This window comes from Mustelus asterias, chromosome 10 (genome assembly GCF_964213995.1).
Source record: "Mustelus asterias chromosome 10, sMusAst1.hap1.1, whole genome shotgun sequence".
Lineage (NCBI taxonomy): Eukaryota > Metazoa > Chordata > Chondrichthyes > Carcharhiniformes > Triakidae > Mustelus > Mustelus asterias.
In genome coordinates, this window is record NC_135810.1 from 119883307 (window position 1) to 119911131 (window position 27825).

Below are 27825 nucleotides of genomic sequence, written 5' to 3' on the forward strand. Positions count from 1 at the left end.
TTATTTCCTCCAAAGTGAATAACCTCGCATTTGTCAACGTTATACTCCATCTGCCAGATCCTCGCCCACTCACTCAGCCTGTCCAAATCTCTCTGCAGACCTTCTACGCCCTCCACATGATTCACTTTTCCACTTATCTTTGTGTCATCTGCAAACTTTGTTACCCTACACTCAGTCCCCTCCTCCAGATCGTCTATATAAATGGTAAATAGTTGAGGCCCCAGTACTGATCCCTGCGGCACGCCACTAGTTACTATCTGCCAACCAGAAAAGCACCCATTTATTCTGACTCTCTGCTTCCTGTCGGATAGCCAATCCCCAATCCACGCTAACACCCTACCCCCAACTCCGTGTGACCCAATCTTCTTCAGCAACCTTTTATGAGGCACCTTATCAAACGCCTTTTGGAAATCCAAAAACACCGCATCCACCGGTTCCCCTCCGTCAACCGCACTAGTCACACCTTCATAAAAATCCAACAAATTCGTCAAGCATGACTTTCCCCTCATGAATCCATGCTGCGCCTGCTTAATTGAACCATTCTTATCCAGATGGCCTGCTATTTCTTCTTCAATGATGGATTCCAGCATTTTCCCAACTACAGACATTAAGCTAACCGGTCTGTAGTTACCCACCTTTTGTCTATTTCCTTTTTTAAACAGCTGCGTAACATTAGCCGTTTTCCAATCCACCAGCACTACCCCTGAATCCAACGAATTTTGATAAATAACCACTAACGCATCCGCTATTACCTCTGACATTTTTTTCAGTACCCTGGGGTGCATTCCATATTGAACAGTAAGCAGTACCCAGTTGAGAGATGAAAGAGCGATCGACTTCAGGCAGCGTAGTGGAGGACATGCCCCTGTCTACATCAATCAGGATGAAGCGGAAATGGTCGAGATCTCAAGTTTCTAGGTGTCCAGATCACCAACAACCTGTCATGGTCTCTCCACCCTGATGCTATAGTTAAGAAAGCCCACCAACACCTCTACTTTCTCAGGAGGCTAAGGAAATTTGGCATGTCCACCACAGCTCTCATCAACTTTTACAGATGCACCATAGAAAACATTCTTTCTGGCTGTATCACAACTTGGTATGGCTCCTGCTCTGTCCAAGACTGTAAAAAACTAAAAAGAGTCATGAACGAAGCCCAGTGTATCATGTAAACCAACCTCCCAACTATTGACTCTGTCTATACTTCCCGCTGCCTCGGCAAAGCAGCCAGCATAATTAAGAACCCCACACACCCCGGACGTTCTCTCTTCCACCACCTTCTGTCAGGAAAAAGCTACAAAAGTCTGAGGTCACGTACCAACCGACTCAAGGGCAGCTTCTTCCCTGCTGCCATCAGACTTTTGAGTGGACCTATCTCGCATTAAGTTGATCATTCTCTACACCCTAGCTATGACTGTGACACTACATTCTGCACTCTCTCCTTTCCTTTTCTATGAACAGTATGCTTTGTCTGTATAGCACGCAAGAAACAATACTTTTCACTGTATCCCAATACATTTGAGGGATATGGACCAAGTGCAGGCAATCGGGACTAGCTTAGTGGTAAAAGCTGGGTGCATGGACAAGTTGGGCTGAAGGGCCTGTTTCCATGCTGTAAACCTCTATGTGACAATAAATCAGAAGTTGATGGTGTTTAATGGATTTGATAGGATAGATAGCTGGAACCTATTTTCCCTGTTTGATGGGCGAGACCAGAACAAGGGGTAATAAGCTTAAAATTAGAGCAAAATCATTGAGGGATGAATTTAATATGCACTTCTTCACACATAAGGCAGTGGAAATCAGGAACCCTCTTAACAGGGGTGTCAACAGAATATTTCAAAACTGGTGCTGTTAGATTTTTGTGTGAGTTAATGGAATGAAGGTTCCTCCATGGAGTTGAGATTAGCCATGGAATTTTGGAATATGCACAATTTGGAATATTATGAACAGGTTTTGGGTCCCATATCTAAGGAAGGATGTGCTGAGCTTGGAAGGGGTCCAAGAATGATCCCAGGAATGAAGGGTTTGTCATATGAGGAGCAGTTGAGGAGTCTGGGTCTATACTCGATGGAGTTTAGAAGGATGAGGGGGGGGTTCGAATTGAAACTTACAGAATACTGAGAGGCTGAGATAGTGTGGACGTGGAGAGGGTGTTTCCTCTAGTGGGAGAGACTAGAACCAGAGGGCACAGCCTCAGAGTGAAGGGACGCTCCTTTAAAACTGAGACGAGGAGGAGTTTCTTCAGCCAGAGTGTGGTGAATCTGTGGAACTCTTTGCCACAGAGGGCTGTAGAGGCCAGGTCACTGAGTGTCTTTAAGACAGTGATAGATAGGTTCTTGATCAGTAAGGGTTACGGGGAGAAGGCAGGAGAATGGGGATGAGCCATGATATCAGCCATGATTGAATGGTGGAGCAGACCCAATGGGCCAAATGCCCTAATTCTCATGGGCTATGGCCAGCATGGTGGCACAGTGGTTAGCACTGCTGCCCCACAGAGCCAGGGACCCGGATTCAACTCCAGCCCTGGGTGACTATGTGGAGTTTGCACGTTTTCTCCGTGTCTGCGTGGGTTTCCTCCGGGTGCTCAGGTTTCCTCCCACAGTCCAAAGATGTGCAGGTTAGGTGGATGAGAGGGGTAAACACGTGTGAGATTACAGGAATAATGTAGGGGGTGGTCTTATCGGAGAGTGGGTGCAGACTTAATGGACCCTTTGGCCTCCTTCTGCACTGTAAGGATTCTATGATTCTATGGAATGGCAGAACAAGCTTAAAAAGCTGAAAGGCTCCCTCCAGTTCCCATGATGCTCTGGGGTTTCAGGCTAAGGCACAAGTCTCAGAGAGCATGAGTAAAAGTTCAACTGAGTGCACAGAATGAGTCAAGAGCCAAGAACTGTACCTGCTGCCTGGCAGAACAGACTTGCTGGCCCCAATGAATGATTCTTTCTGTGCATCTCCTTGCATTCCAAGGTCATTGCCTGCCAAGCTAACTTGTATTGAATTTCAAAGATTGGATCATATCTGGAGGATGATCTCTGAAAAACAGCATCAGCTGGCTAAACTGCAAATAGGTGCCAGGGTAAACAAGACCAAATTCAAGAGGAACTGTTTATGCCAGGACAGAAACAATTGGTTCCAAAACAGGCAGGCGCCAGACTCCAGACATAATCTTTCCTCCTGCCCCTACAGCCATTGCTCAATTCACCTGTTCTGTCCTCTCTATGACCCAAAGGGCGGCTCAGATTAAAGAACAGATTCATTTAGTGTACAGAGCATTGGCTCTCTGAACAGCGATACCAAAAACCGATGGGAACAATATTATCGATCAAATCCACTTTGTTGGCAACTAATGGGCTTGTTTTGTTATTTTAACCATTCATTAACATTGTACTCATGAGAAAGCATCAGTCAGGTTAGAGTTGGGAGGTCCCCTTCTTGAAGGACATTGGATGAATAGGATGGGTTTCTAAGACATCACAACATGGTCCGTGGCCATTTTGTCTGATGATAGCCTAAAAATGAACTGAAGACCTGAATTCTAACCAATCAACTTTAATTGATAGGGAGGCCATGGCCGAGTGGTATCAGAGAATCCCTACAGTGCCCATCGGCCCATCGAGTCTGCACCAGCCACCATCCCATCCAAGCCCTATTCCCGTCATTCCAGATATTTACCCTGTTAATCTCCCTGACACTAGAGTCAATTTAGCATGGCCAATCCACCTAACCCACACATCTTTGGACTGTGGGAGGAAACCGGAGCACCCGGGAGGAAACCCTCGCAGACACGGGGAGAATGTGAAACTCCACAAAGTGACCCAAGGCCGGAAATGAACCCGGGTCCCTGGCGCTGTGAGGCAGCAGTGCTAACCACTGTGCCACCATGTCGCTGGACTATTATTCCAGAAACTCGGCAAATGTTCTGGGGACCCGGGTTCGAATCCCGCCACGGCAGATGGTGAAAATTGAATTCAATAAAAATTACTGATGATCATGAAACCATTGTTGTCTGTTGGAAAAATGCATCTGTTTACTAATGTCCTTTAGGGAAGGAAATCTGCTGTCCTTACCCGGTCTGGCCTACATGTGACTCCAGAGCCACAGCAATGTGGTTGACTCTCAAACTGCCCTCTGAAATGGCCGAGCGAGACACTCAGTTCAAGGGCAACTAGGGATGGGCAATAAATGCTGGCCCAGCCAGCGACACCCATGTCACAGGAATGAATAAAAAAAAAGAACTAGTCATTGAGTTTGAACTGGAGGACTCTAGATTACTAATCCAGGAACGCACATTTGAAATTTTGGACCCAGAAGAGAAGTTGTTGAGGGGAAAACAAGTGCTTGGTGTCAAAGATGCAAAAATGAGAAGCAGGAGCTCCAGTTTAAATTGGGGGAAACAGTGGATTATTTTTACTGCACAAAACACACACGTACAGACAGAATGTTCTTTCATCAGCTTTTAATTTTTCACAAAAGTTAGTTACATTAATATTGAATTATTATGACACATAATTCAAAATAGTGTATGATTTGAAGTTGTCTTTTTATTGTTAACACTGGTGCTGTTATTTTTTTTAATGTTGCCCATTCCTGGCACCTCGAGTGTGCATTCTGAGCACACACCCATAATGCTGCCAAAGTCAATGTATCGGGTAGAGCAACATCCAACAGAGAGACACTTTATAAACAATTGCAAGAAATGATGTCACGGAAATTTGGTCAGTTTATGAGTGGATTGTGGAGAACCCCCTCTCACACATGCAATACAGGTCAGTGCTGTAGGGGAGTGCAACCAGGGTTGGAACTGCCATTGCAGGTCCACCATGTCACCCCCATGTGCATCTGTTGCCAATGCGATAGGAGGGATGAAATAAATTCATGCAATACTCAATAGGGTCTTTTAAGAGACTCCTGGATGAGTACATGGGACTTAATAGGATGGGGGGTTATAGGTAGGCCTAAAAGGTAGGGATATGTTTGGCACAACTTGTGGGGCAGAAGGGCCTGTTTTGTGCTGTAGTTTTTCTATGTTTCTATGTAATACCCTGTGCAGTTTGGAAGCCCTTTGAATTTTCAGATCAGAGCAGCAAAGAATCGCATAGTAACAACACACGGTGCACACTTCCAAAGGCATTTTCAAATAGGTCATGTTTCAAAGCTATGGAGTCACACGACTTGGGAGATTGGTTTGGGAGATCTCACTCCATAGAGAGTGAGAACCGGGCGTTCTGAAGTGTTATTTACTTGGCGTCCAAGCAATGACACTGCACTCGGAGATGAAAGGTCGTGAAGGGCTCCGAGTCAGATTAACACAATGGCAGCAAGATCTGTTTCGCAACACTTGGAATGTTTTCCTCTTCCGAGTCATATTTGCATCAGCAAATCTTCACGTCATTTTCAAAAGTATCTGAATTCCCCACAACTGCGAAACAAACCCCCTCAAAGTAACAAACTTCCTGTGTGTTCGAGTGTTCTGCAGTTATATGAAGTAAAATAAATTCTCACCCCCCCCCCCCCCCCTCCCAAATAAAACTCCAAGCAGCAAAAGGTTATTCAATGCCATGATCTTGGGGACCACATGATTCCAGTTTGAGAAAAATTAGACCATTTTTGAAACAGTTGCACAATATCGTCCTTCTCACTTCTGGCCACTGGGGGCAGGACAATGGGAATTTGGAGCAATATCTGAGCATCAAAAACAAAGAAACAGGGTCCACCCACGGTACCCCTGTGACATCTCACCTTTGACCCTCGCTTTAAATTCCAGCCTTCAATCATAACACCATTGAAGTGTTTCAGCTCTTCAGATTATCTCAATCTATGCTGCGGGACCTCTGGGAAGTGGGGGGGGTGGGGGTCTTTATTAATTGTCGCAAACGAATTGATGCACAAAGTCTTATTACGGCGTCCATTCTTGGCACAGCCAGCTTGAGATTTACATCCCCCCCCTTTGAAATTGCCCCAAAGTAAAGTCATGCTTTCTCCCCACATCACCCAAACCTGAATCCAGCTACAACTTAAACACAAATTGAAAAACAAAGAGGATTCAAAACTCAGCAATGCATTTAGTCCAATAGTAACATAGTTCCCCACAATGATGAAAAACTGAAGAACAACCTGTCCTTTTCCACAGTCGTGTCCCATCAGTGATGCTAACAGTTACACAGCAAACACGGTTAAATTGGACTTTGCTAGTCACAGTTTCGTTATTAGTGGAGAGTTTTTATTTAACCCAATTATTAATTTTGTCTTATAATTGGCAGGTGTACTTTATAAATAGCTGCTTCACACCTGGCTATTAGCTACGGTTATGAAGCAGGAAGTGGGCAAACTGGACCAGCATGACGTCATTTGCTGATTTAACCCTCTTGTCGAGTGTACACATCTAATGAATCAAGAGAATGGCCACTATGACCAATTACAGGGGAGGAGGAACAGTGGGAGGGTGAGCGTGCGTGTGCGTATTTGCATGTGTGCATGCGCATGTGTGTGTATATGTGCGCGCGTGTGCGCATGAGTGTGTGCGTGCGCGCATGAGTGTGTGCACGCGCGCGCGAGAGAGTGTGTGCGCTTGTGTGAGAGCGCGCGCGGCGCACGCGTGTGAGAGAGAGAGATCCTTCTGGACCAGCATTTGGTCCACATGTTTACAGTTCTGACTTTCAGACTTCCCTGTATGACATTAACCTTTAAGCAATGCTACATTCTTAGATTCCCAACTCTGTCCATTTTTTCAAAAATAAAAGCCCAGGCGATAATATTAGCAGCCCAAAGAGACACGCACAATATTACCCCAGTAGTACCATCAAACATTACTACCAACAACAGGAGCTTGATGCCAATGTTGCAATTGACAAGTGATTAATGTCACGGCCTCCCTGGAAAATCCCTGTGGAATCCACATTGGCAAGCACTGAGAAACCCACCTTGCTTTCTACATTGACTTTAACTGGGGAGTGATGGCAGTGCCGATTCTACACAGCTCTGCAGAAAGAAATTACACTTAATGATAGCTCAGTTTCTTTAAAGTAAACCGAATGTGGCTGGGATAAAGGCACTCGGCTTGTTAACACAAAGGGATGCAGTCTACAGAGCTACACGTCACTCTGTCTGCTGCACTGATGTCGTGTTAAACCACCTCCTCATGACAGACCCATCCCAAAACAATAATCCCTTGGCTAACCACTGAACTGGAAAATATTGGGAACCTGGAATATTTGTTTCCCTGGGCTAAAGTTGACAGAACGGTAGATCTTAAAATACATGACAACACCCCAGTCTCATCTCTTTCCAAATACAAATGGACAGGCTGTGCAGTGTCAACACTCTTTCCTACATCTTTAATTACAAAGAAAAATCCTTGTAATTTCTTTTTAGAAAGGTTAGGCTGTTGGGTCCTATTTCACAGGAGTGATGGACCCATGGATTGGAGCTTTCAAACCCTAGCATTACCAGATAAGCGACATTTGGCTTGTTGAAGTGGGGATGAACCAGGATGGAGGCCAATTCACCCCTTGCATCGGGTCATGGGCTTTAGGCACCCATGAGAAAATAATTTTAGCGCATTCCTTGGGAGGGCGGGCTGGAATGATATTAAACCTACATGATTATAATTGACGCGTTGAAGAGAGTTGCGATGAGAAAGGACACTAAGGAGAGGGGCAAATGGGCAATCAAGCATAAACCAAAATCGAGGTCTGAATAATATGACCCAAGATTAAGACTGCCAAATTCCTAAGCAACAGATTTGGAGGCCACATTTCCAGCCTCGTAAATAAGCTCACTCAAGCCCTGAAATTCTGCTGGGGACTCACCCAATCCCTGGTCATCTCCCTGGGGAATTCCTAGGGAATCGTATTTACATTTTCTGATGATCCCCTGATGGGTCCGGCTGCAGAATGGGAGGATCCCCCTTGAATTCTAGGACTCTAATGAAAGACACAAACCTTAGCTATAAAACTCCAATATAAAAGGTTACTGAAAGAAAAGTGAACACGATATGCAGTTTAAATATAATCCAAATGCATGCACGCACACCATTTTCAGTTTCCTGTGACCAGCACAAACTGATTAAACTTTTAGAAAACAATAGCCCTGTTGCGTTTTATTCCCCTGTTCCCCTCCACCCCCCCCCCTCCCCCCAAGCCCCCTCACCATTACTGTTTGGTTACTAAGAGGGGCAGCAGCGACATTCATTCTCACTCAAATCGCACGGTCCAGGAGTCACCCTGACCAATCCTGAAATATCTTGCATACAATACTGAAACTTGGCAATCTTGTCGGACGAGTGGCATTAGAACGATCAGGAGCAAGGTGCTGGAGCAAGAGGGAGGAGGGGAAATGATAGGAGGGGTACGGTTCCATTCCTCACCCCCAACCCCCCCCCTCCCCCCCGCACCCCAACTATTTTGGGATGAGCTGCCTCAATCCTCCCACTCCAAGATCTGGAATGGCCTCTGCCTGCCCTTCATTTTACATGTTTCTCTGTAGCTCTGTGTTGAGGTGCTGCACACCTGTGGTGTTGAAAGCTCGTGGGCAGACCTTATAGCAAATCTAAATTATTTAGCTATTAGATGGGTAGAATTGAAAGTGGGACACGGGTTAGAAAAAAAAGTTACAAGGAACAGTGAACCAGTCAGTTTCAATCCATAATTTGTTCAATAATTTGGCCACGTATACAGAGTTCAAAATAACATTAGCTGCTCTCAAATTAAATTGGTTACCGGAGTGTAATCAGAAACATCATCACACAAGCTGCAGCATTCCTTATTTCCCCCTTGCACATAATAACCTCCCATATAATTCCACTACACCTGGCAGCATTTTTAAAAAATAAATACAGAAACTCGGCATGATTAGAATTTATCATCAGTGTGTTTCTTCCCTTCATGATTCAGTTCAAACTTTTCCACTCATGTACACTCGCTCTGCAGAATCAGATAAAACAGCTCTCAGTGCTGAAGAGCAGCTTGCTCTCGATCAGAGACGTTCGCTTCTGAGGTTTTAGTGCTTCTTTGGTGGAGGTTCCACCCAAATAACAGGCCACACGCCAAGCAGAAACTGCAATTTAAAGAAAACACTCAGTAGCAATTAAAGAATGCAGAAGTTGCATTGTTATACCTTTCACCACCCGTCCCAAACCTCTTCATAGCGAATCAAGTACTTCCGAGGTATAAAGTAAAGTTTATTTATTAGTCACAAGCAAGGCTTACATTAACACTGCAATGAAGTTACTGTGAAATTCCCCTAGTCGCCACACTCCGGCGCCTGTTCGGATCAATGCACCCTCACCAGCACATCTTTCAGACTGTGGGAGGAAACCGGAGCATCCGGAGGAAACGCACGCAGACACGGGGAGAACGTGCAAACTCCGCACAGACAGTGACCCAAGCCGGGAATCGAACCCAGGTCCTTGGCGCTGTTCGATTCCCGGCTTGGGTCACTGTCTGTGTGGAGTTTGCACATTCTCCCCACGTCTGCGTGGACAACTAATATAGAACTAACGTAGAAACCTGTGAGAAGCAAGTTTAAAAAGAAGTTTATTTATTAATGTCACAAGCAGGATTACAAACACCGCAATGAAGTTACAGTGAAAATCCTCATGTCGCCACACTCTGGCGCCTGTTCGGGTACTCTGAGGGAGAATTTAGCCAGGGCAACCCACCTAACCAGCACATTTTTGGACTGTGGAAGGAAACCAAAACACCCGGAGGAAACCCACGCAGACACAGGGAGAACATGCAGACTCCACACAGACAGCGACCCAAGCCGAGAATCAAATCCAGGTCCTTGGCACTGTGAGGCAGCAGTGCTAACCACTGTGCCAACATGCCGCCCCAATGTGCACAGAGCACGATCCCATCGCTTCATCACATTGTTGATGTATTGTTGGTTTTATTTTTATTCATTCGTGGGACATGGGCGTTGCTGGCTGGCCAGCATTTATAGCCCATTCCTAGTTTCCCTTGAACGGAGTGGCTTCCTAGTCCATTTGAGAGTCAACCACATTGCTGTGGCTCTGGAGTCACATGTAGGCCAGACCAGGTAAAGAAGGCAGATTTCCTTCCCTAAAGTAAATCAGTGAACCAGATGGGTTTTTCTGACAATCGGCAAGCAGTAGGTTCTTAATTCCAGATTTTTTTTACTGAATTCAAATTCCACCATCTGCCGTGGCGGGATTCGAACACAGGTCCCCAGAACATTAGCTGAGATGAAAGATCAGTACTGATCCTGGACCCTGTGAAGAACATCCCTGATCATCTTCCAAACAGTGCCATTGAATCTTTTACCTCCATCTGAGAGGGCAGACGAGGCCTCACATTAACATCTCACCTCTGACAGTGCAGCACTCCTTCAGTACTGCACTGGAGTGTCAGCCTAGGTTATGTGCTGAAAGTCTCGGCTATAAGTGGAAGAAATGAAGGACACAAATCCACCCCCATGACCTTCTGTTCCCATCTGCAACTGCACCATTTGTGGGTGTGCCTATAAAACAGGGTAACTAATGCATAGGGTCTACTTCTCATTTTGATTTGCTTTCAGAGAGTTTGGATGCACCTAGGTTTGGGATCTAGACACATCGAAGGTAAGGCCCTGCTGCTCTCCTTCTGTTGTCCAATGAGGGACAGCAAAAATAATAGAATTAAGAAGGCATGGCAGCCCCAGCATTCATTGTGCAAGTGAAAGAAATGAAATTCGGGCAGTGGCCAGTCCTGCACAATGCCACCCCACACTTCTGTGAGTGTGCCTATCCAATCTCTCTGTACCTTGCCCCCGTCACCCAATTTCACAGACCTATATTAGCCTCGGGAATTTAAAATCCTCATTCATGTGTTCAAACCCTTCCACGCACTGCCATTTAGTGTAATACCTCTGCACTGCCCCAGTTGTGGCTTCTTACATTTCTGAGTTTCATTGCGTCACTACCGGCAATTATGTCCTCAGCTGCCTAGATCCTAACTTCTGGGAATTCCCTCCCTAACTTCTAAAGCCTTTCTTCTAGTCACCCTATTGTAGAAAGGATATTATTAAATTAGAAAGAGTGCAGAAAAGATTTACGAGGATGCTACCTGGACTTGACGGTTTGAGTTATAAGGAGAGGCTGGATAGACTGGGACTTTCTTCTCTGGAGTGTAGGAGGCTTAGGGGTGATCTTATAGAGGTCTATAAAATAATGAGGGGCATAGATCAGCTAGATAGTCAACATCTTTTCCCAAAGGTAGGGGAGTCTAAAACTAGAAGGTATAGGTTTAAGGTGAGAGGGGAGAGATACAAAAGGGCCCCAAGGGGCAATTTTTTCACACAGAGGGTGGTGAGTGTCTGGAACAAGCTGCCAGAGGTAGTAGTGGAGGCGGGTACAATTTTGTCTTTTAAAAAGCATTTAAACAGTTATATGGGTAAGATGGGTATAGAGGGATATGGGCCAAACGCGGGCAATTGGGTCTACCTTAGGGGTTTAAAAAAAAGGGGCAGCATGGGCAAATTGGGCCAAAGGGCCTGTTTCCATGCTGTAAACCTCTATGACTTTCCCCGTTTAAGTTGCTCCTTAAAACCCAAGTCACCTGTCTTAATATCTTTTCAGACAGCTCAATATTGAATTTTGTCTTAATGCTCCAGCCGCGAGTTTTCCTATGGTAAAGGTGCTATACAAGTGTACAGTATTATTGTTGCTGGGTTGGCTTGATTTCCAATCAGCAACTGAAAAGGGCGACACATTTGAAATCAGGATCTGGGAAATTATGGGGATAAATCCATCTTCCTTCACATTAATGGATCATTCCAAGGGTTGTCCCTTGAAAAAAGATAAAGCTTGGGATTGGGCCCCAGAATAGAAAGTTAACGAACAACATTGCAAACATTCTTTAAATGATGGCTGACTCTCTCCTGTAATCAACAAACAATGTAGAATGATGGACTATGACCACATACATGGAAATTTCTACAAGTAATAGAAAATAACCTGGAAATTGGAATTTAGGCTTCTCCATAGTGAAGTGAAGGTCAGTTGGTTGAATGTGGGACCGGGGTTTAGAGGGCCCCTGGTTAAAATCTATCCTTTTAAAATTCCATGGTGAATAAAATGGGGGTTAGAAGTGCAATGATCGTGGATAAATGATAGAGGCTGTATGTATGTACACAATGTATCAGTGGACTGTACTAGTGTGAGTACATGCAAGGAGTTACAGAGACTGCACATAGTACTAGTGATTTCATGGTGGACTGCACTATAACCTCCAGTGCAGGCTGGGGGTTAAAGAGAGCTTGCACAATGCTAGTGAGTGCACGTTAGGGGCTTCAGTGTGGGCAGTGCAAGTAGTGGGCTACAGTCCCTGTGGGCAGTGCTGGTGAATGCATGTTAAGGAACACAGAGTGTACACAACTCACGCTAGGGGGTTGCAGTACCTGTAGGTAGTGCTAATGAGCACAGCCTTGTGCTATCCCCCCGTTAAATATTTTACTCTGCGTCTGTTGGCACTATACCTGTCTTGGAGTGACGGATGCTGATACTGAACGTTAACAGTGGAGCAAAGTCATTCCTAATAGCGCCACCTTCCTCGCTGAGCAAAACAATTCGACAGATGTATTTAAAAATGAGGCACAAAAAGGAAAATAAAGTACAACTCAGAAAAGGTTGCTTTGAATAAGACAACTATATATAGCGTGTCAGGTGGAGTTCTCGAATAGAAGCTCTGGGGAGCACTGGGAGCAATTCCTATGTATAAGCGAATCACTGTTAGTGTTCAATATTAACGTTTCAAGGATGTGACCTTCTATTGGAACTGATGAAAAAAAATCCACAGGCCGGAAACGGTAACTCCCTTCATCTCTTAACAGATGCTGCCAGATTCACTGAGTACTTTTCTATCCTCATTTCTATCCCAACACTTTCTATCCTCATTTCAGATTTCTAGTCGTCTCAGCATTTAGTTCTTTTAAAATCAATATTTGCTGTGGAGAGCTTTTGGAAGGTGAGGTGACAAAGGCCTCCAAACAGTGATGGTAAATATCAAGGCAAACTTGCATTAACCCCAATTTTTTGGTGTTTCAAACTTGTCACTTGTGTTTTTGATGCCCAGGTTTCCGATGCACAATTCTGGCCATGGTCAGAATCTGAAGACATGCTGGAGTTTTCAACCCAACAGCATCAGTGACCTCTGCCTCAACTAGGCAAGTAGGGAATGGGGAAGTAATTCAGCCTTTTAAGTTTAAGTTTATTTATTAATGTGACAAGTGGGCTTACGTTAACACTGCACTGAAGTTACTGCAAAAATCCCCTAGCCGCCACAGTCTGGCGCCTGTTCGGGTACACTGAGGGAGAATTTAGCATGGCCACTGCACCCTAACCAGCACGTCTTTCAGACTGTGGGAGGAAACCGAATCAACCGGAGGAAACCCACGCAGACATGGGGAGAATGTGCAAATTCCACACAGACAGTGACCCGAGGCCGGAGTTGAACCCGGGTCCCTGGCGCTGTGAAGCAGGAGTGCTAACCACTGTGCCACCTTGCCACCATTGTCCATGTCACAATTTAATATATTAATATAAAAGGAAATTCTTACATCAAAATATTCTGCACACGGTGCTTTATTGTGACTAGAGTTTGTATTTACCCCAGCACATCAGGACAATTGACCCAAAGTAGGGTGGAGGCTTCAGTGAAATGCACAAAGTTCAGGCCAGGTATAGCTCAGCTGCTGAAACATCCCACCAACTTTCAACAGCACGGCTCCCGGAGTATTATAAACCCCGGTTGTATTCCCTAGAATTTAGAAAGCTCTATGTTTTGAGGATATTAAAGGAGAACAGCTAGAGTAGATAGAGAAAAACAATTTCCACAGCTCGGGGAGACTAGGACTAGACAGCATAGTCTAAATGTTAGAGCCAGACCTTTCAGAAACAAAATTGGGAAACACATCTGCACACAAAGTGGGGTAGAAGTTTGGAATTCTCTACCAAAAACAGCAGTTGCTGCTTGGTGAACTATTGATGTCAAATGTGAGATTGATAAGATTTTTGCTCACCAGAGATATTAAATAAAGGCGGGTGAATTGATTTCAGACAGGGAGCTGCCGAATGGCCTACTCTAAGCCCTATAAAAAGATGGCATCTGTACATCTCAGAATGGAAGCCATTCTTCCTCCCCCTAATACAAAGACCATGGGAAAACATGACTTTGTTTTACAAAATAAAGCCAAACCTTTAAAACTTATGGCCATTACTGACACATCACCAGTCTTGACTTACCTTCACTTTAGGTCTGTATTTCAAGTATAGAGTTCTTGTATACATACTGAAAAAGATAAATCAGACAATTGGATCGCAGTTAGCAGCATATAAACACATATGACGTTGATATCTTTGAGATTAAATCATGATAAGTACAAGTGGATAGATCGTCATTATTGTGCTTGGCTGCTCTTATCAAGGTCTTTATGTTGCAATACTGTCTGACACAAACCAGAAGTCATGGTCAAATGTTCATTTGGGCGCGCCAGAACTCTGAATAAATACAAAGTTGCAACACAATTTTCCTAATTTTCAGTTGACTCCTCTTCTGAAGGCACTGCCATGCTGTTCTGTGGATGCACGTCATCCCCTGGTACCTTGTCCCATGTCACCGAGGTGACACATTACAGATCCTTTTGACTTTGAAAAGAATTCAAATTTTGATTGTGACATGAGATGTCAAACCGAGGCTTCTCAGGCAGGTGTAAAAGATCATACGGCACAAACTCACTCAAACTTACAACTTAGGAGCTTCAGTAGGCCACGTGGCGCCTCGAGCCTACTCCACTAGTCAATAAGATCATGGATGATCCAACTGTAACCTCATCTCCAGTCCCGCCTACCCCCGATAACCTTTCATCCCCTTGCTTATCAAAAATCTGTCTACCCCTGCCCTGTCATGTGAGTGTACCTTTAAGAAAGGTTTTTTTTGTAAAAGTCGTGCAGCTTACAGCCTCAGCGATGTCACTGGGGGTGGAGCTAAGCTGTGGCAGTCAGGTGGATAGGGTTTTCAGTTTTTGTTTGTGGCAGTCAGGTCATAGGGTTTTTTCCTTTGGGCTTTCAGTTTCGATTTGGGGAGGGTTGTTAGAAGCAGTTTAGCAGCAAGCTAAGAAACAGTCTCTCTCTCCCTCCCTGTTCTTCTCTTTGTTTGGTTTTGAAACTACTATCAGTTAGCTAAGGAGAGGCTTGTTGCCATCCTGCCTTAAAGAAGCTGTGTTTTGGGAAACAGATTCGACTACAACCTCGTCTGAGTTTCTTCACAAGGGATTTTCAGCATTCAACCCAGGAGGCTGGATTCCTGTAACAAGTGGGCATTAACCTGTGCTGCATTGTGTTTATTTGGAGGGGTTGTGTATTGGATGTTGGCTTTTGTTGGAACACATTAGAGATATTCCTTAAGAGTTATACATTATCTTGGTTGTTGTGTTTCTTGTTTGTAATTGTCTTATGATTTTTGTCAACAATATTCTTAATTAAACTTTGTTTTTGATAAAAGTTACTTGTGGATCAGTTGAATCACACCTGAAGTGAAACCTCTCATGCTCACCCTAGCCAAATTCAACATAAAACGTTACAGGTCAGGCGAGCTTCGTAGAACACCCTGAAGTATCCAACCTGACTTGTAACATAACCAAAGACTCTGCTTCTACCATCTTTTGAGGAAACTGTTGTGTTTTGGAGACATGATACATGGGACAAACTTGATTTAAACTGAACAGAGCTTTATCAATGGTGCGTGATCTCTTCCATGGCTGTTTTTTCTCTCTCTGTTTCCCGTGCTAGGTCTATTACATTATTTCCGGTGTGTACATTAATACAGCATAGCTCCCTGAGCCAATAGGAATAAATACAAATACACAATGGAAGCGAGTTCCAAAGACTCACAACCTTTGGAGAAAAAACTTCTTATCCCTTTCTAAAATGGGCGACACCTTATTTTTAAACAATGACATCTAGTTCTAGATTTTCCCAAAAGAGAAAACATTCATCCTGCCAACACCCTCAGGATCTTACGAGTTTCAGTCAAGTCGACAGCCAGAGAAGTTAAATTCTTATTATTATCGCATTATTTATGGGAATTTGCTGCGCTCCAATTGGTCGCTGCATTTCCTGCATTACAAAAGCAACTACATTTCGGAAGTACTTCAAAGGCTATAAAGCATTTTGGGCTATCCTGATTCTACATAAATGCAAGTCTCATTTGCTTTGATATTTACATCAGGGGCCAGCGAAATGGATCATGACGGGGAAAACCGGTAAATTTTGTGTCCCTGTAGCCTAATGATTCCAGAGGTAGGGGCTAATTTGTAGAACTCCGGATGAAATTAGCCAAATGAACAACTTCCATTTATACCCACACCTTTAACGTGTTAAAACTTCCCAAGAGTTCAATCAAGAATGACTGAATGCAGAGCCACAGAGAGAAATTAGGGCAGGTGCAAAAGCTCAATCAAAGAGGGAAGAAAAAGAGAATGGTGGAAGGGTCCAGTGGTTGAAGGTATGGTCGCCAATAACAGCGCTAACTATGAATGGACAAGAGGCAAGAATAACCACTTTCCTTCCTATAACCATTGAGCTTTTATAACCTAAGCTTGCATCAGCTAATCAGTTGTTTTCCAATTTACCTCTTAACTTTTTTATTCATTCCTGAGACATGGACGTCCCTGGCTGGCCAGTATTTATTGCCCATCCTTAGTTGCCTGAGTGCAGTTGAGAGTCAACCCCATTGCTGTGGCTCTGGAGTCACATAGAACATAGAACAGTACAGCACAGAACAGGCCCTTCAGCCCACGATGTTGTGCCGAGCTTTATCTGAAACCAAGATCAAGCTATCCCACTCCCTATTATCCTGGTGTGCTCCATGTGCCTATCCAATAACCGCTTAAATGTTCCTAAAGTGTCTGACTCCACTATCACTGCAGGCAGTCCCTAATGGGGACATGTAGGCCAGAATGGACAAGGAAGGCAGATTTTCTTCCCTGAAGGACATTAGTGAACCAGATGGGTTTTTCTGACAATCGACAATGGTTTCATGGTCATCAGTAGATTCTTAATTCCAGATTTTTTTTTTTACTGAATTCAAATTCCACCACCTGCCATGGTGGGATTCGAACCTGGGTCCCCAGAACATGAGCTGAGTTTCTGGATTAATCGCCTCGCGATAATACCACAAGGCCATCACCTAGTAAATAATAGTTAATAAGAAAAACAGATTTTTGCCAGGTTCAACACTGGTTAGATTTAACTTTGTACTACACTACACCAAACCAAGATTTAAAAATATTTAAAATGAACTCTGTTCCTTTTTGATATTACAGGTTTATTGTGGTGCATTTGCCAATCTGAGACTAATGCCTGCAGGGCCAGCAGGTCCCTTTGACAGAGATATTCAACTTTGGTTTATCCTACCTGCTCCAGTGGTGAAGATGAACTTTAATGGCATTATTGCAAGAGCAGAATGGAGTATTAATCAAGTGTTCTGGACAATAGTCCTCCCTCAACCTATGCCACATGGATTGTAGGTGCTCAGGGGCAATTAGGGATGGGCAATAAATGCTAGCCTAACCAGCTATGCCTACATGAACCAATAATAAAACATCAATAATACTAAAGGAAAACTACTGGTCATTAATACTGAGATACTGTTGGTGTGAATGGCTGCCATGCATGCCTACATACATACTTCACAGTCACTGCACTCCTGATATGGCATGACTCTATTCAACTTTAACTATTAATCATATTGCTCTCGTCCCATTCTCTGTCTAGAATTAAAGGAGTTTGCTGCATGTCTCAAGAGGAAAAGAGAAGTCTTGGATTTCAAAACGGCCTTTCTCAATCTCAGGATATCCCACAATGTTTAATTGCCAACAGGGTAATGGTGGGTACATGGATAAGTGGCATAGTGGTATTGTCATTGGACTAGTAATCCAGACCCCAGGGTCCCAGGGTATTGTTCTGGGGACCCGGGTTCGAATCCCACCACTGCAGACAGTGAAATTTGAATTTAATAAAAATCTGGGATTAAAAACGTTTTCATAGTCATGTTGTAAAAACCCATCTACTTCACTAATGTCCTTTAGGGAAGGAAATCTGCCATCTGTTTCGGAGCCAGGAGGTCATGCTGCAACTGTACAAAACTCTGGTGTGGCCGCATTTGGAGTATTGCGTACAGTTCTGGTCGCCGTATTATAGGAAAGATGTGGAAGTGTTGGAAAGGGTGCAGAGGAGATTTACCAGGATGTTGCCTGGTATGGTGGGAAAATCGTATGAGGAAAGGCTGAGGGGCTTGAGGTTGTTTTCGTTAGAGAGAAGAAGGTTAAGAGGTGACTTAATAGAGGCATACAAGATGATCAGAGGAATAGATAGGGTGGATAGTGAGAGCCTTTTTCCTCGGATGGTGTTGGCTAGCACGAGGGGACATAGCTTTAAATTGAGGGGTGAGAGATATAGGACAGATGTTAGAGGTAGGTTCTTTACTCAGAGAGTAGTAAGGGTGTGGAATGCCCTGCCTGCAGCAGTGGTGGACTCGTCAACGTTGAGAGCGTTCAAGTGGTTATTGGATAAACATATGGATGATATTGGAATAGTGTAGATTAGAGGGGCTTTAGTTTGGTACCACTGGTCGGCGCAATATCGAGGGCCAAAGGGCCTGTACTGCGCTGTAATGTTCTATGTTCTATCCTTAGCTGGTCTGGCCTACATGTGACTCCAGATCCACAGCAATGTGGTTGACTCTTAACTACCCTCAGAGACGGGTAATAAATGTCAGCCAGAGATGCCCACATTCCCATGAACGAAGAAAATAAAATGCAGAACTACATTCACTGGCATTCAATTACTAATAATTAGCAAGGAGATATGACCCTCAAGAACAGCTTCTTCCCTGCTGCCATCAGACTTTTGAATGGACCTACCTCATATTAAGTTGATCTTTACACCCTAGCTATGACTGTAACACTACATTCTGCATTGTCTGCTTTCCTTCTCTATGTACGGTATGCTTTGTCTATATAGCGCGCAAGAAATAATGCTTTTCACTGTGTACTAATACATGTGACAATAATAAATCAAATCAAAAACCTCTGCTAACATTAAACAAATTACACTCCCACCCCACTTTGATATAGAGAAGCAACTGAGTTACATACATACTTAACAGTCACTGCAGTGAGTTGGAAAACAGCTGCAAAGGATCAGACACAGCAGAAAAGCAACTGAAACAAGGTTAAAGGGAAGGATTAACTACTGACATTAACTGCAATCCGGGAAGTTGCTTTCTCATTTAAGAAAGCTGGGGAAAAAAATACTCCAACCAACCTCTCCCCAACAAGCTAGCAGCAAAACATGGCCCGGCCTCATGCCACAAGTTTTAAATGGTTGCCTCCCTTTTAGGCCTCATTCTTTTCTCTACACTTGTGCTCTTGTTCCGAGAATATTCCACAAGTTCAGCACGTCATTAAAGTCAAGTAATATAAATTTGTCTGAATGACTTAACAAATTTATTGTTTTAAGGAGCTGGAATTTAAATGAGCTAATTCCTTCCCTGATGCATTCAAAACATAAGCCTCTTTAATTAGACAAACGAAAGGGAATGTGCACCGAGTTTCTCACAGTCTAAAGCTGACCTTGCACATGACCCCCTAGGTCACCGTCTGGCTTTTTGATTCCAACCATTTCTCTGCAAAGTACCCCTTGGCCCCTGCCTTCCACAGAATGTTTTCTAAACATTCAAAAGGATTTATTCATGACCTCTTGTTCCAAAGTCAGCCGTGCAGAAGGAAATAATAAGTGTACTTCATCTGACATTAACAAACATGTACATCAATCACACAACAGCATAAATATCAAGAGCAAGAAAATATCATTCATCCTGTCACACCTTCCTCAGCCAGAATCAATATTTGATTACTGATATGATTTTCTACACACTTCCCAACCCACAATGACAGAATTATTACCTTGTAGGAGGAGGTCATTCGGCATATTGTTTCTGCTCTCCAAACGAGCATCATGACTTAGTTCCTTTTCCCCTGTACCCCTGCACATTGCTTCTATCCAAATAATCATCTAATGCCCTCTTGAATGCCTCGATTGAACCTGTCTCCACCACACTTCCAGGAGGTGCATTCCAGACCCAAACCCTTGCTGTGTAAAGACGTTTTTTTCTCAGATCACATTTGCTTCTTTTGCACATCACTAAATCTGTGCCCTCTCGTTCTTGATCCATTTATGAGCGGGAACAATTTCTCTCCTTATACTGGTCCAGCCACCTCATGATTTTGAACATCTCCATCAAATCTCCTTTTAGCCTTCTGCTCTCCAAGGAGAACAATCCCAACCTCTACAATCTATTCTCACAGTTGAAGTTTCACATTCCTGGAACCATTCTTGTAAACCTCTTCTGCACTTCCTCCAACACATTCACATCTTTCCTATAGCGTGACTCCCAGAACTGTACATAATATTCCAGCTAAGCATCTAATTGTTGTGTCGTATAAGGTCAGCATAACTTTCTTGCTCTTGTACCCTATGCCTTTATTAATGAAGCTCGGAAGACTATATGCTTTATTAACTGCTCCCTTCACCTCTCCTGCCACCTTAATGACTTATGCACAAGTCTCTTTGCACCTGCCCCCTTAAGAATTTTACCTCTTATTTTATATTGTCTCTCCATGTTCTTCCTACCAAAATGCATCACCTTACACTTCTCTGCATTGAACTTCATCTGCTACCTGCTCCACAAACTTGTCTATGTCCTTTTAAAGTTCTGCACTGTTCTCTTCACAGTTTACAATACTTCCAAGTTTTATGTCATCCACAAACTTCAAAATTGTCCCCTGCACATCAAGATCTAGATCACTAATATACATCAGAAAAAATCTCAAAACCGACCCCTGGGGAACACCAATACAAACCTTACTCCATCCCGAAAAATATCCATTGTGCATTACTCTCTGCTTCCTACCGTTCAGCCAATTTTCTATCCACATTGCTACTGTCCTCTTTTTTTCCATGAGCTATAACTTTTCTCTGTTGCGTGGCACTATATCAAATGCCTTCTGAAAGTCCATGTAGACTAATCTACAGCCTCACTGACCCTTTCTGTTCAAAACACTCCAGCAAGTTAGTTAAACACGATTTCTCCTTTAGAAATCCATGCTGGCTCTTCCTAATCCTGCTGTAGAAAAATTTCCTGAACACAATCTAGGAACATTTGCCCCACTTTGCCCTTTACACTACCACTGTCCTAGTCTACATTTGGCTAATTAAACACCCCCATTATAACTAATCTATAGTGTCCCGCTCCATATATCTATAATTTCCCTGCAGATTTCTTCTTCTGCATCCTTAGACTACACCGAGCAATGTAATGCACCCTTATTCTTCCTTAGCCAACCATGCACTAGGGAAATAAGAACTAACATAGTAAATAGGAGATGACCATTCAGCCCTTCAAGCCTGCCCTACCATTCATTATGATCATAACTGATCATATTTCATTTTATAAGGCACCTTACAACTTGAGGATGTCTGGTGAAGTGCCATCACTGTGGCAGCCATTTTACACACAGAACAATATTTGAGCTAAATAATTAAATTATCTGTTTTGGGGACATTACTTGAGGGATGAATGTTGGCCAGGGCACTGGTATGGGTCGGGGTTGGGGGAAGCAGGAATAGCCCTGCTCACCTTGGATTTCTTCTGACTACTTAAAAGTGCCCAAAGAGGGCTTTGGTTTCACCTTTTGTCTGATGCAGTACCTCTGACAGCATAGCACTCCCTCAATACTGTACTGGAGTGTCAACACTGATTACATGCTCAAGTCTGAGGAATGAGGTTTGAACCTACAACTTTCTGATGCTGAAGTTAGTGTGTTACCAGAGGGAGTCACAGCTGACACCTACATCATGATCTGCTACTCCATTTAAAATTATTTCACGTACATTACAGAATTTTAAAATCAAATCAATGATACATCTCCATAAACCTTGATACCCATCTAATTCAATCTAATTTTAAGGGTCCCAATTAAATATAAATTAACTTCCTTCTGCAAGTATGTTGCAGATCTTCTTGGGGTGGCACAATAAATGTTTTATTCCCTCATTTCTAATCTGCTTGTGATTTTTGTACATGTCCTGTTGTGTTGTACTCTTTGTCCAAGTTAAGTAGCCCTTTTCGTGTCAACACTATTTATATCTTTCATTATTTTATATCCCGCTTGATCTTTCAAGCACAGATATTCATAAATTTATAATGAAGAGGATAAACAAAACTGAAGTTGCAAAATAAAGTTCAAGTCAGAGTTGGAAGCCAAGTCCTCCACTGACTACATCCTCACTGGAGGGTGGGGAAAGAGGTTTATTACTCCTTTAAAAATCAATATCAATTGCAAGGCCAAGTCTCAACTGTGGCACGTAGCTTTGGTCACTTTATGTCAAAAGATGCATTCAAAATGGGAGGTTGCGGAGGAAAAAGTGGGCATACTAGTTCTGTCTCTGGGGACTGAGTTATAAGGGAGCAACTGGACTTATTTTCGTTAGAGGAAGGACAGCAGATATCTTGAAACACCACTGCCTGGAGGTTCCCCTCCAAGTCATTTTCCAGCCATGATTCTCCCAGCCCACTGCACTATTTTTTAGCACAGTGGGCCGAGAGAATTGCATGTCAGTAGATTTGCGGGATTCCTGTGAACCTTCGCGCCACGTTTGCGTCTCCCAGGGCCAGATTTCCGGCGCTATCTACACCGTGCCGGAAATCGGCTGGGAGACGGGGTCAGCATTTAAATAGTATTTACCATACTATTTAAATGCTATTAGCGGGCCCGGGATTGAATTCTCCTGACCCATTAGATCTCCCACCCCGCCAGAGTGTTTCACTCCAGCGGGGGTTACACTAACTCCTTACTTTTGGGGAAGGGGTCAGGACAGGCTGGGGACGGGAGGCAGGGGGGACGGGGGGGGGACGGGAGGTCTGCACTGCAGCGGGGGGGGGGAAGGAAGAGGGTCAAGGCTGGCCTGGGAATGGTCGGGGGGCAGCGATCGGGCCATGGGGGTGGTGGGCAGCGCCTCGGGGGTCCCGAGCTGGCCAGCAAACGGGAGACTGACAGTTTGGGGCCACTGTGCATGCGCAGAGTTCCAGAGGTTTCAGCCTCCTGAGCTGGAATAGACCCTGCCCCCTGAAATCTAATGATATTCGCACTGGCGGCCTCTGCATTACACAGAGTGTGGGAGATTCTAGTGTGAACTCCCACTGAAAAAAAAACAATGTGAATTACTCCAGTTTTCCCACGAATTCGACACTTCGGATTTTTTGGGAGAATTCCGGCCATCATCCTGACTTGGAAATATATCGCCGTTCCTTCACTGTCCCTGAGTCAAAATCCTGGAACTCCCTCCCTAAACAGCACTGTGGGTGCGCCTACACCACAGGGACTGCAGTGGTCTACTGTACATATAATTACTGTCTGCCTCAAAGGCTTTCTTTGACAGCTCCTCTATTATCCCCTCAATCACTAATTTTCACGTGACGTTCCCCCTTGCACTCAACCTCCTAATTTAATCCTTCGTTACAAATGACCTTTTGTCCTTGATTAATTTGGTTACCTCCCTTCCTAATCTCAAAAATTTAAGAACTGTCTAAGAGTGACAAACTGCAACAGTTTGCCCTCAAGGACAATATGCAACACTTGCCTGCATTACAACAGTACTCCATTAGTTATGAAGTGCTTTATCTGTCAACTTGTGTAAGCTCCTTCCTTTTCTCCTTCTGCCAAACGTTCTGCTTCAAGTACTACATATGCAGAAGTTCAGCCTTTAAAGTTACCTCTCCTCACTACACAAACTACTTTTACAGTGAAACGGGTGAGTTACTCATCTCAAAATGCTCAGCCTCTGACCTGCTTTTGCAACCACAGTGTGTGCTTGGTTCAGTTCAGTTTCTGATTAATGGTGACACCCAATGTTTTGGTAGTGGGGGAGAATCTGATGGTGACAATCCCATTGAATCCCATGGGGAGCTGGTTGGACACTTTCCTGGTGGAGATGGTGATTGCCTGGCACTTGTGTGGTGCAAATGTTACCTGCCATTTATCAGCCCATGCCCGAATGTTGTCCAGGTCTTGCTGCCTTTCGGTACAGGCTGCTTCATTGTCTGAGGAATTGTGCTGAACACTGTTCAGTGAGCATCCCTATTTCTGACCTTATGATGGAGGGAAGGTTACTGATGAGCTGCAGACGGCTGGGTCGAGGACAAAGTTCTGAGGAACTCCTTCTGCGATGTCCTGGAGCTGAGATGATTGACCTCCTACAACTACCATCTTCCTTTGTACTAGATATGACTAGAACCAGAGAATTTACCCCCAACACCCCATCTGATTCCCAATTCTAAATTTTACTCAGACTCCCTGAACACAAGTGGGCCATTCTTGAGGACCTACATTGGTGAGGTCAAAGCTGGCCCAAAGCCCTGGGTCTGTTTGTTTAACAAACTGGAAACAGCGTCTTCCGTATTTTCACGGAAAAATGGAGCCAAAACACAGTTTTAAAATCATTTTTCATCTTTAAGAAAGGCAGCCAATAACTTTAACGTGAAACATACCTGAAGAGAACGTGCAAATAGGAGCCAAGGCCTGTTAGGATGTGCCACCAAGCGTGAAACTGCGTCATGGCACCTAGGAGATGGAATGGTAACTTTTGCCGGATATCCCTTGGGAGAGGAAAGATTTATTACATTTCAAAAGTCATCCAAAGTCATATGATCTACCAATGTTGGCCTCTGTTGCTATATTTGCCAGCCGATATTGGGATAGTTCCATGGATGCCAGTTCCTCTTTCACCGAGGAGCTACTGCTAATGTGGCAGGTTTGCCCAAGAGCACCGATAATCATTTCAACTCCGGAGATATTTGACCAAGACCAGCTGTGTCCTCAATCAAAATTTACACACATACACTTTCCAGAAAGAACCAAGGAATTGAAACTCATGGAGATACAGATAACTTGGAATACAGAGTGACATGTCAAAATTTTCATATGATACCAAGCATGGAGGCAAACTGTGGATAATACTGTAATAGGACATAGATAGGGTAGCAGAATGGGCAGACAGGCAGCAGATGGAGTTTAATACAGAGAAGTGTGAGGTGTTGCATTTTGGCAGAAGGGAATATAGACATGCTAGCATGGACATGGCAAGTCAAATGATCTGCCCTATGCTGTAACTGTTTTAGACTACGTTCTATGATTCTAGACTTAATAATCTAGTGTGCAGGGACAGGGAACTGGAGGAGGTTCAGAGTTGTGCATTTATCTTCGAAGGTGGAAGAATCCCTACAGCACAGAAGGAGGCCATTCGGCCCATCGAGTCTGCACCGACCACAATCCCACCCAGGCCCTACCCCCATATCCCTACATATTTACCAACTAATCCCTCTAACCTACGCATCCCAGGACACCAAGGGCAATTTTAGCATGGCCAACCAACCTAACCTGCACATCTTTGGACTGTGGGAGGAAACCGGAGCACCCAGAGGAAACCCACGCAGACACGAGGAGAATGTGCAAACTCCACACAGACAGTGATCCAAGCCGGGAATCGAACCCAGGTCCCTGGAGCTGTGAAGCAGCAGTGCTAACCACTGTGCTACCGTGCCACACTGTGCATCCGTGCGGAAGGATGTATTGAGAGTAGCTGGCAAAGCATAGGAATCTTGGGCTCCATAAATAAGAGTACAGAAGCAGGTAAGTTAATGGTGAAGCTTTATAGAATTCTAGTTAGGCCACAACTAGAGAATTGCATCCAGTTTGGTCACCACACTTTAGGAAGGATGTGAGTATCCTTGCAAACATACGGAGAAGGTTTACTAGAATGGTTCTATGGACGAGGGATATTAGCCACAGGGTTAGGTTGGAGAAGCTGGTGTTCTCCTTTGATAGAGGTGGACAAGGTGATAAGGTAAACAAAGAGAAGCTGTTCACATTATCTGATCGTACAAGGAGCAGGAGACACAGATTTAAGACTTTTGGTAAGAACTGCAGGATGGATTTAAGGGAGAACTTTTTATACAACGAGTGGTCATGATCAGGAACTTGCTATCTACTTGAGGGTGGTGGAAGTGGAGACTATCAATGATTTCAAAAGGAAATTGGATGAGTCACTCAGGAAAATAAATTTGCAGCACTATGGGGTTCGAGCAGGGTAAGGGTACTGATTGGGTTGCTCTACAGAGAGCTTCCATGAGCTCAACAGGCCGAGTGGCCTCCATCTGTGCTGTTACGACTCTATAGCAATCAGCAATAGCTACCTTCACTTCGGGGTGCTGAGGCCAATTTCAGCTGCAATGAAGGCACCGACTAAGATTAGCACAGATCTTTCTGTACATTTGACCAATTACCACAACAGACAAAACTATGTCAAGTCTTTGAGAAGACTTAAAGATTCTTTGTTTTGAGAAATTTTAAAAAGTGACAGTTTACCACCACACCACTCCCCCATCTAAATTCCTATCTTGATTTGACTAACTTTAACTCTCCTGGTAAAGGAAAGGATCATTTCTGGGTAGGCAGAATATCTGCTATATTCCCAATATTCATGGTCCTCCCCTTTTGGCCCATGTTTGGATTAGCATTCCCTGGATGAAATGCTGAGGTAAAACACCAACAGCAGCGGAATAAACTGAACTCAACCACAATTGGCACTGCCCGTGGATAAAAATGGAGAAAATTGCAAAGCAAGGTGAAACAAATTCAGGAAGTATTTATATTGATGTTATATCATAGAATCATTTAACAAAGAAGTAGCCTCTTGGTCCGTCATGCTTGTCCAAGCTCTTTGGCAGAGCTGTCCAATTAATCCATTCTATTGTGCAGCCCCCATATACATTGTTTTTTTAAGTACATATCTATTGCGAGCTTCCATCACCATTTGCACCAATAGGCTCCTGACCATAATGACTTGCTCTGGAAAAATATCGCACCCATACCCAATCAAAAGTCATAAAACTTACCTCAAATTATTGCAGAAGATGTTGTCTACATTCCAGAGAATAAAGCCCATCAGAAATACACCTAGTGATGTATAGGCAAGGGGCCGCAACCAAGGATAAACCCTGGAAGAAAAACATTTTAAAAATCATAAAGATGACAGACTTAAACCTACATCTTCCATGCCGTCAGAATATCCCCCCAGTGCTTTACGGAGTGGTCAAATATGGAAGCCAAACTGCATGCAAACTATAAAGAAATAAATGACCATAAAGTGTGTTTTGATGGCGTTGCTTAAGTAGTAAGTTCAAATTAAATCAGTAATCATATTGCTATACTGAACTGATATAAATGACCATGAAGGATGACGTGTGTTAACGTCTTCAAGCACTGGGCGTTGTGATCAGAGAATGAGCCATCATAACATTCAACATTCATATGCATGTCTCAATGTCACACTAGTTCCATCAGAAACACTAGGCGGGATTTTCCACTCCCCCACGGCGCAATTTTCCAGTCCTGCTGATGTCTACACTGTTTTGTGTGGCTCACTCATCCCGCTGCCGGGGAACCTGCCGTGGTGGGGTTGCCGGCGGGACTGGAAGAGCCCCGCCAGCGGGACTGGAAGAGCCCCGCCAGCGGGACTGGAAGAGCCCCGCCAGCGGGACTGGAAGAGCCCCGCCAGCGGGACTGGAAGAGCCCCGCCAACGGGACTGGAAGAGCCCCGCCAGCGGGACTGGAAGAGCCCTGCCAGCGGGACTGGAAGAGCCCCGCCAGCGGGACTGGAAGAGCCCTGGAAGACTGGAAGGGCGGGGCGGCACGGTAGCACAGTGGTCA

The 27825-nt window shown here is 44.2% G+C and overlaps 1 protein-coding gene across 1 annotated transcript in view; it reads right to left on the reverse strand.

The window, feature by feature from the left end:
* Window positions 1–4453: 4453 nt before the first annotated feature.
* The window catches only part of acer3 (alkaline ceramidase 3), a 183959-nt gene continuing 160587 nt past the window's right edge, over window positions 4454–27825 (reverse strand). Inside the window, exons 8-11 of the mRNA XM_078222578.1 lie at window positions 27012–27113; window positions 24606–24713; window positions 14240–14285; window positions 4454–9054 (exon numbers count right to left, since the gene is read on the reverse strand). Coding sequence (XP_078078704.1) covers window positions 8998–9054; window positions 14240–14285; window positions 24606–24713; window positions 27012–27113 — 313 coding nt within the window. The 3' untranslated portion in view covers window positions 4454–8997. The remainder of the gene's footprint in view (window positions 9055–14239; window positions 14286–24605; window positions 24714–27011; window positions 27114–27825) is intronic.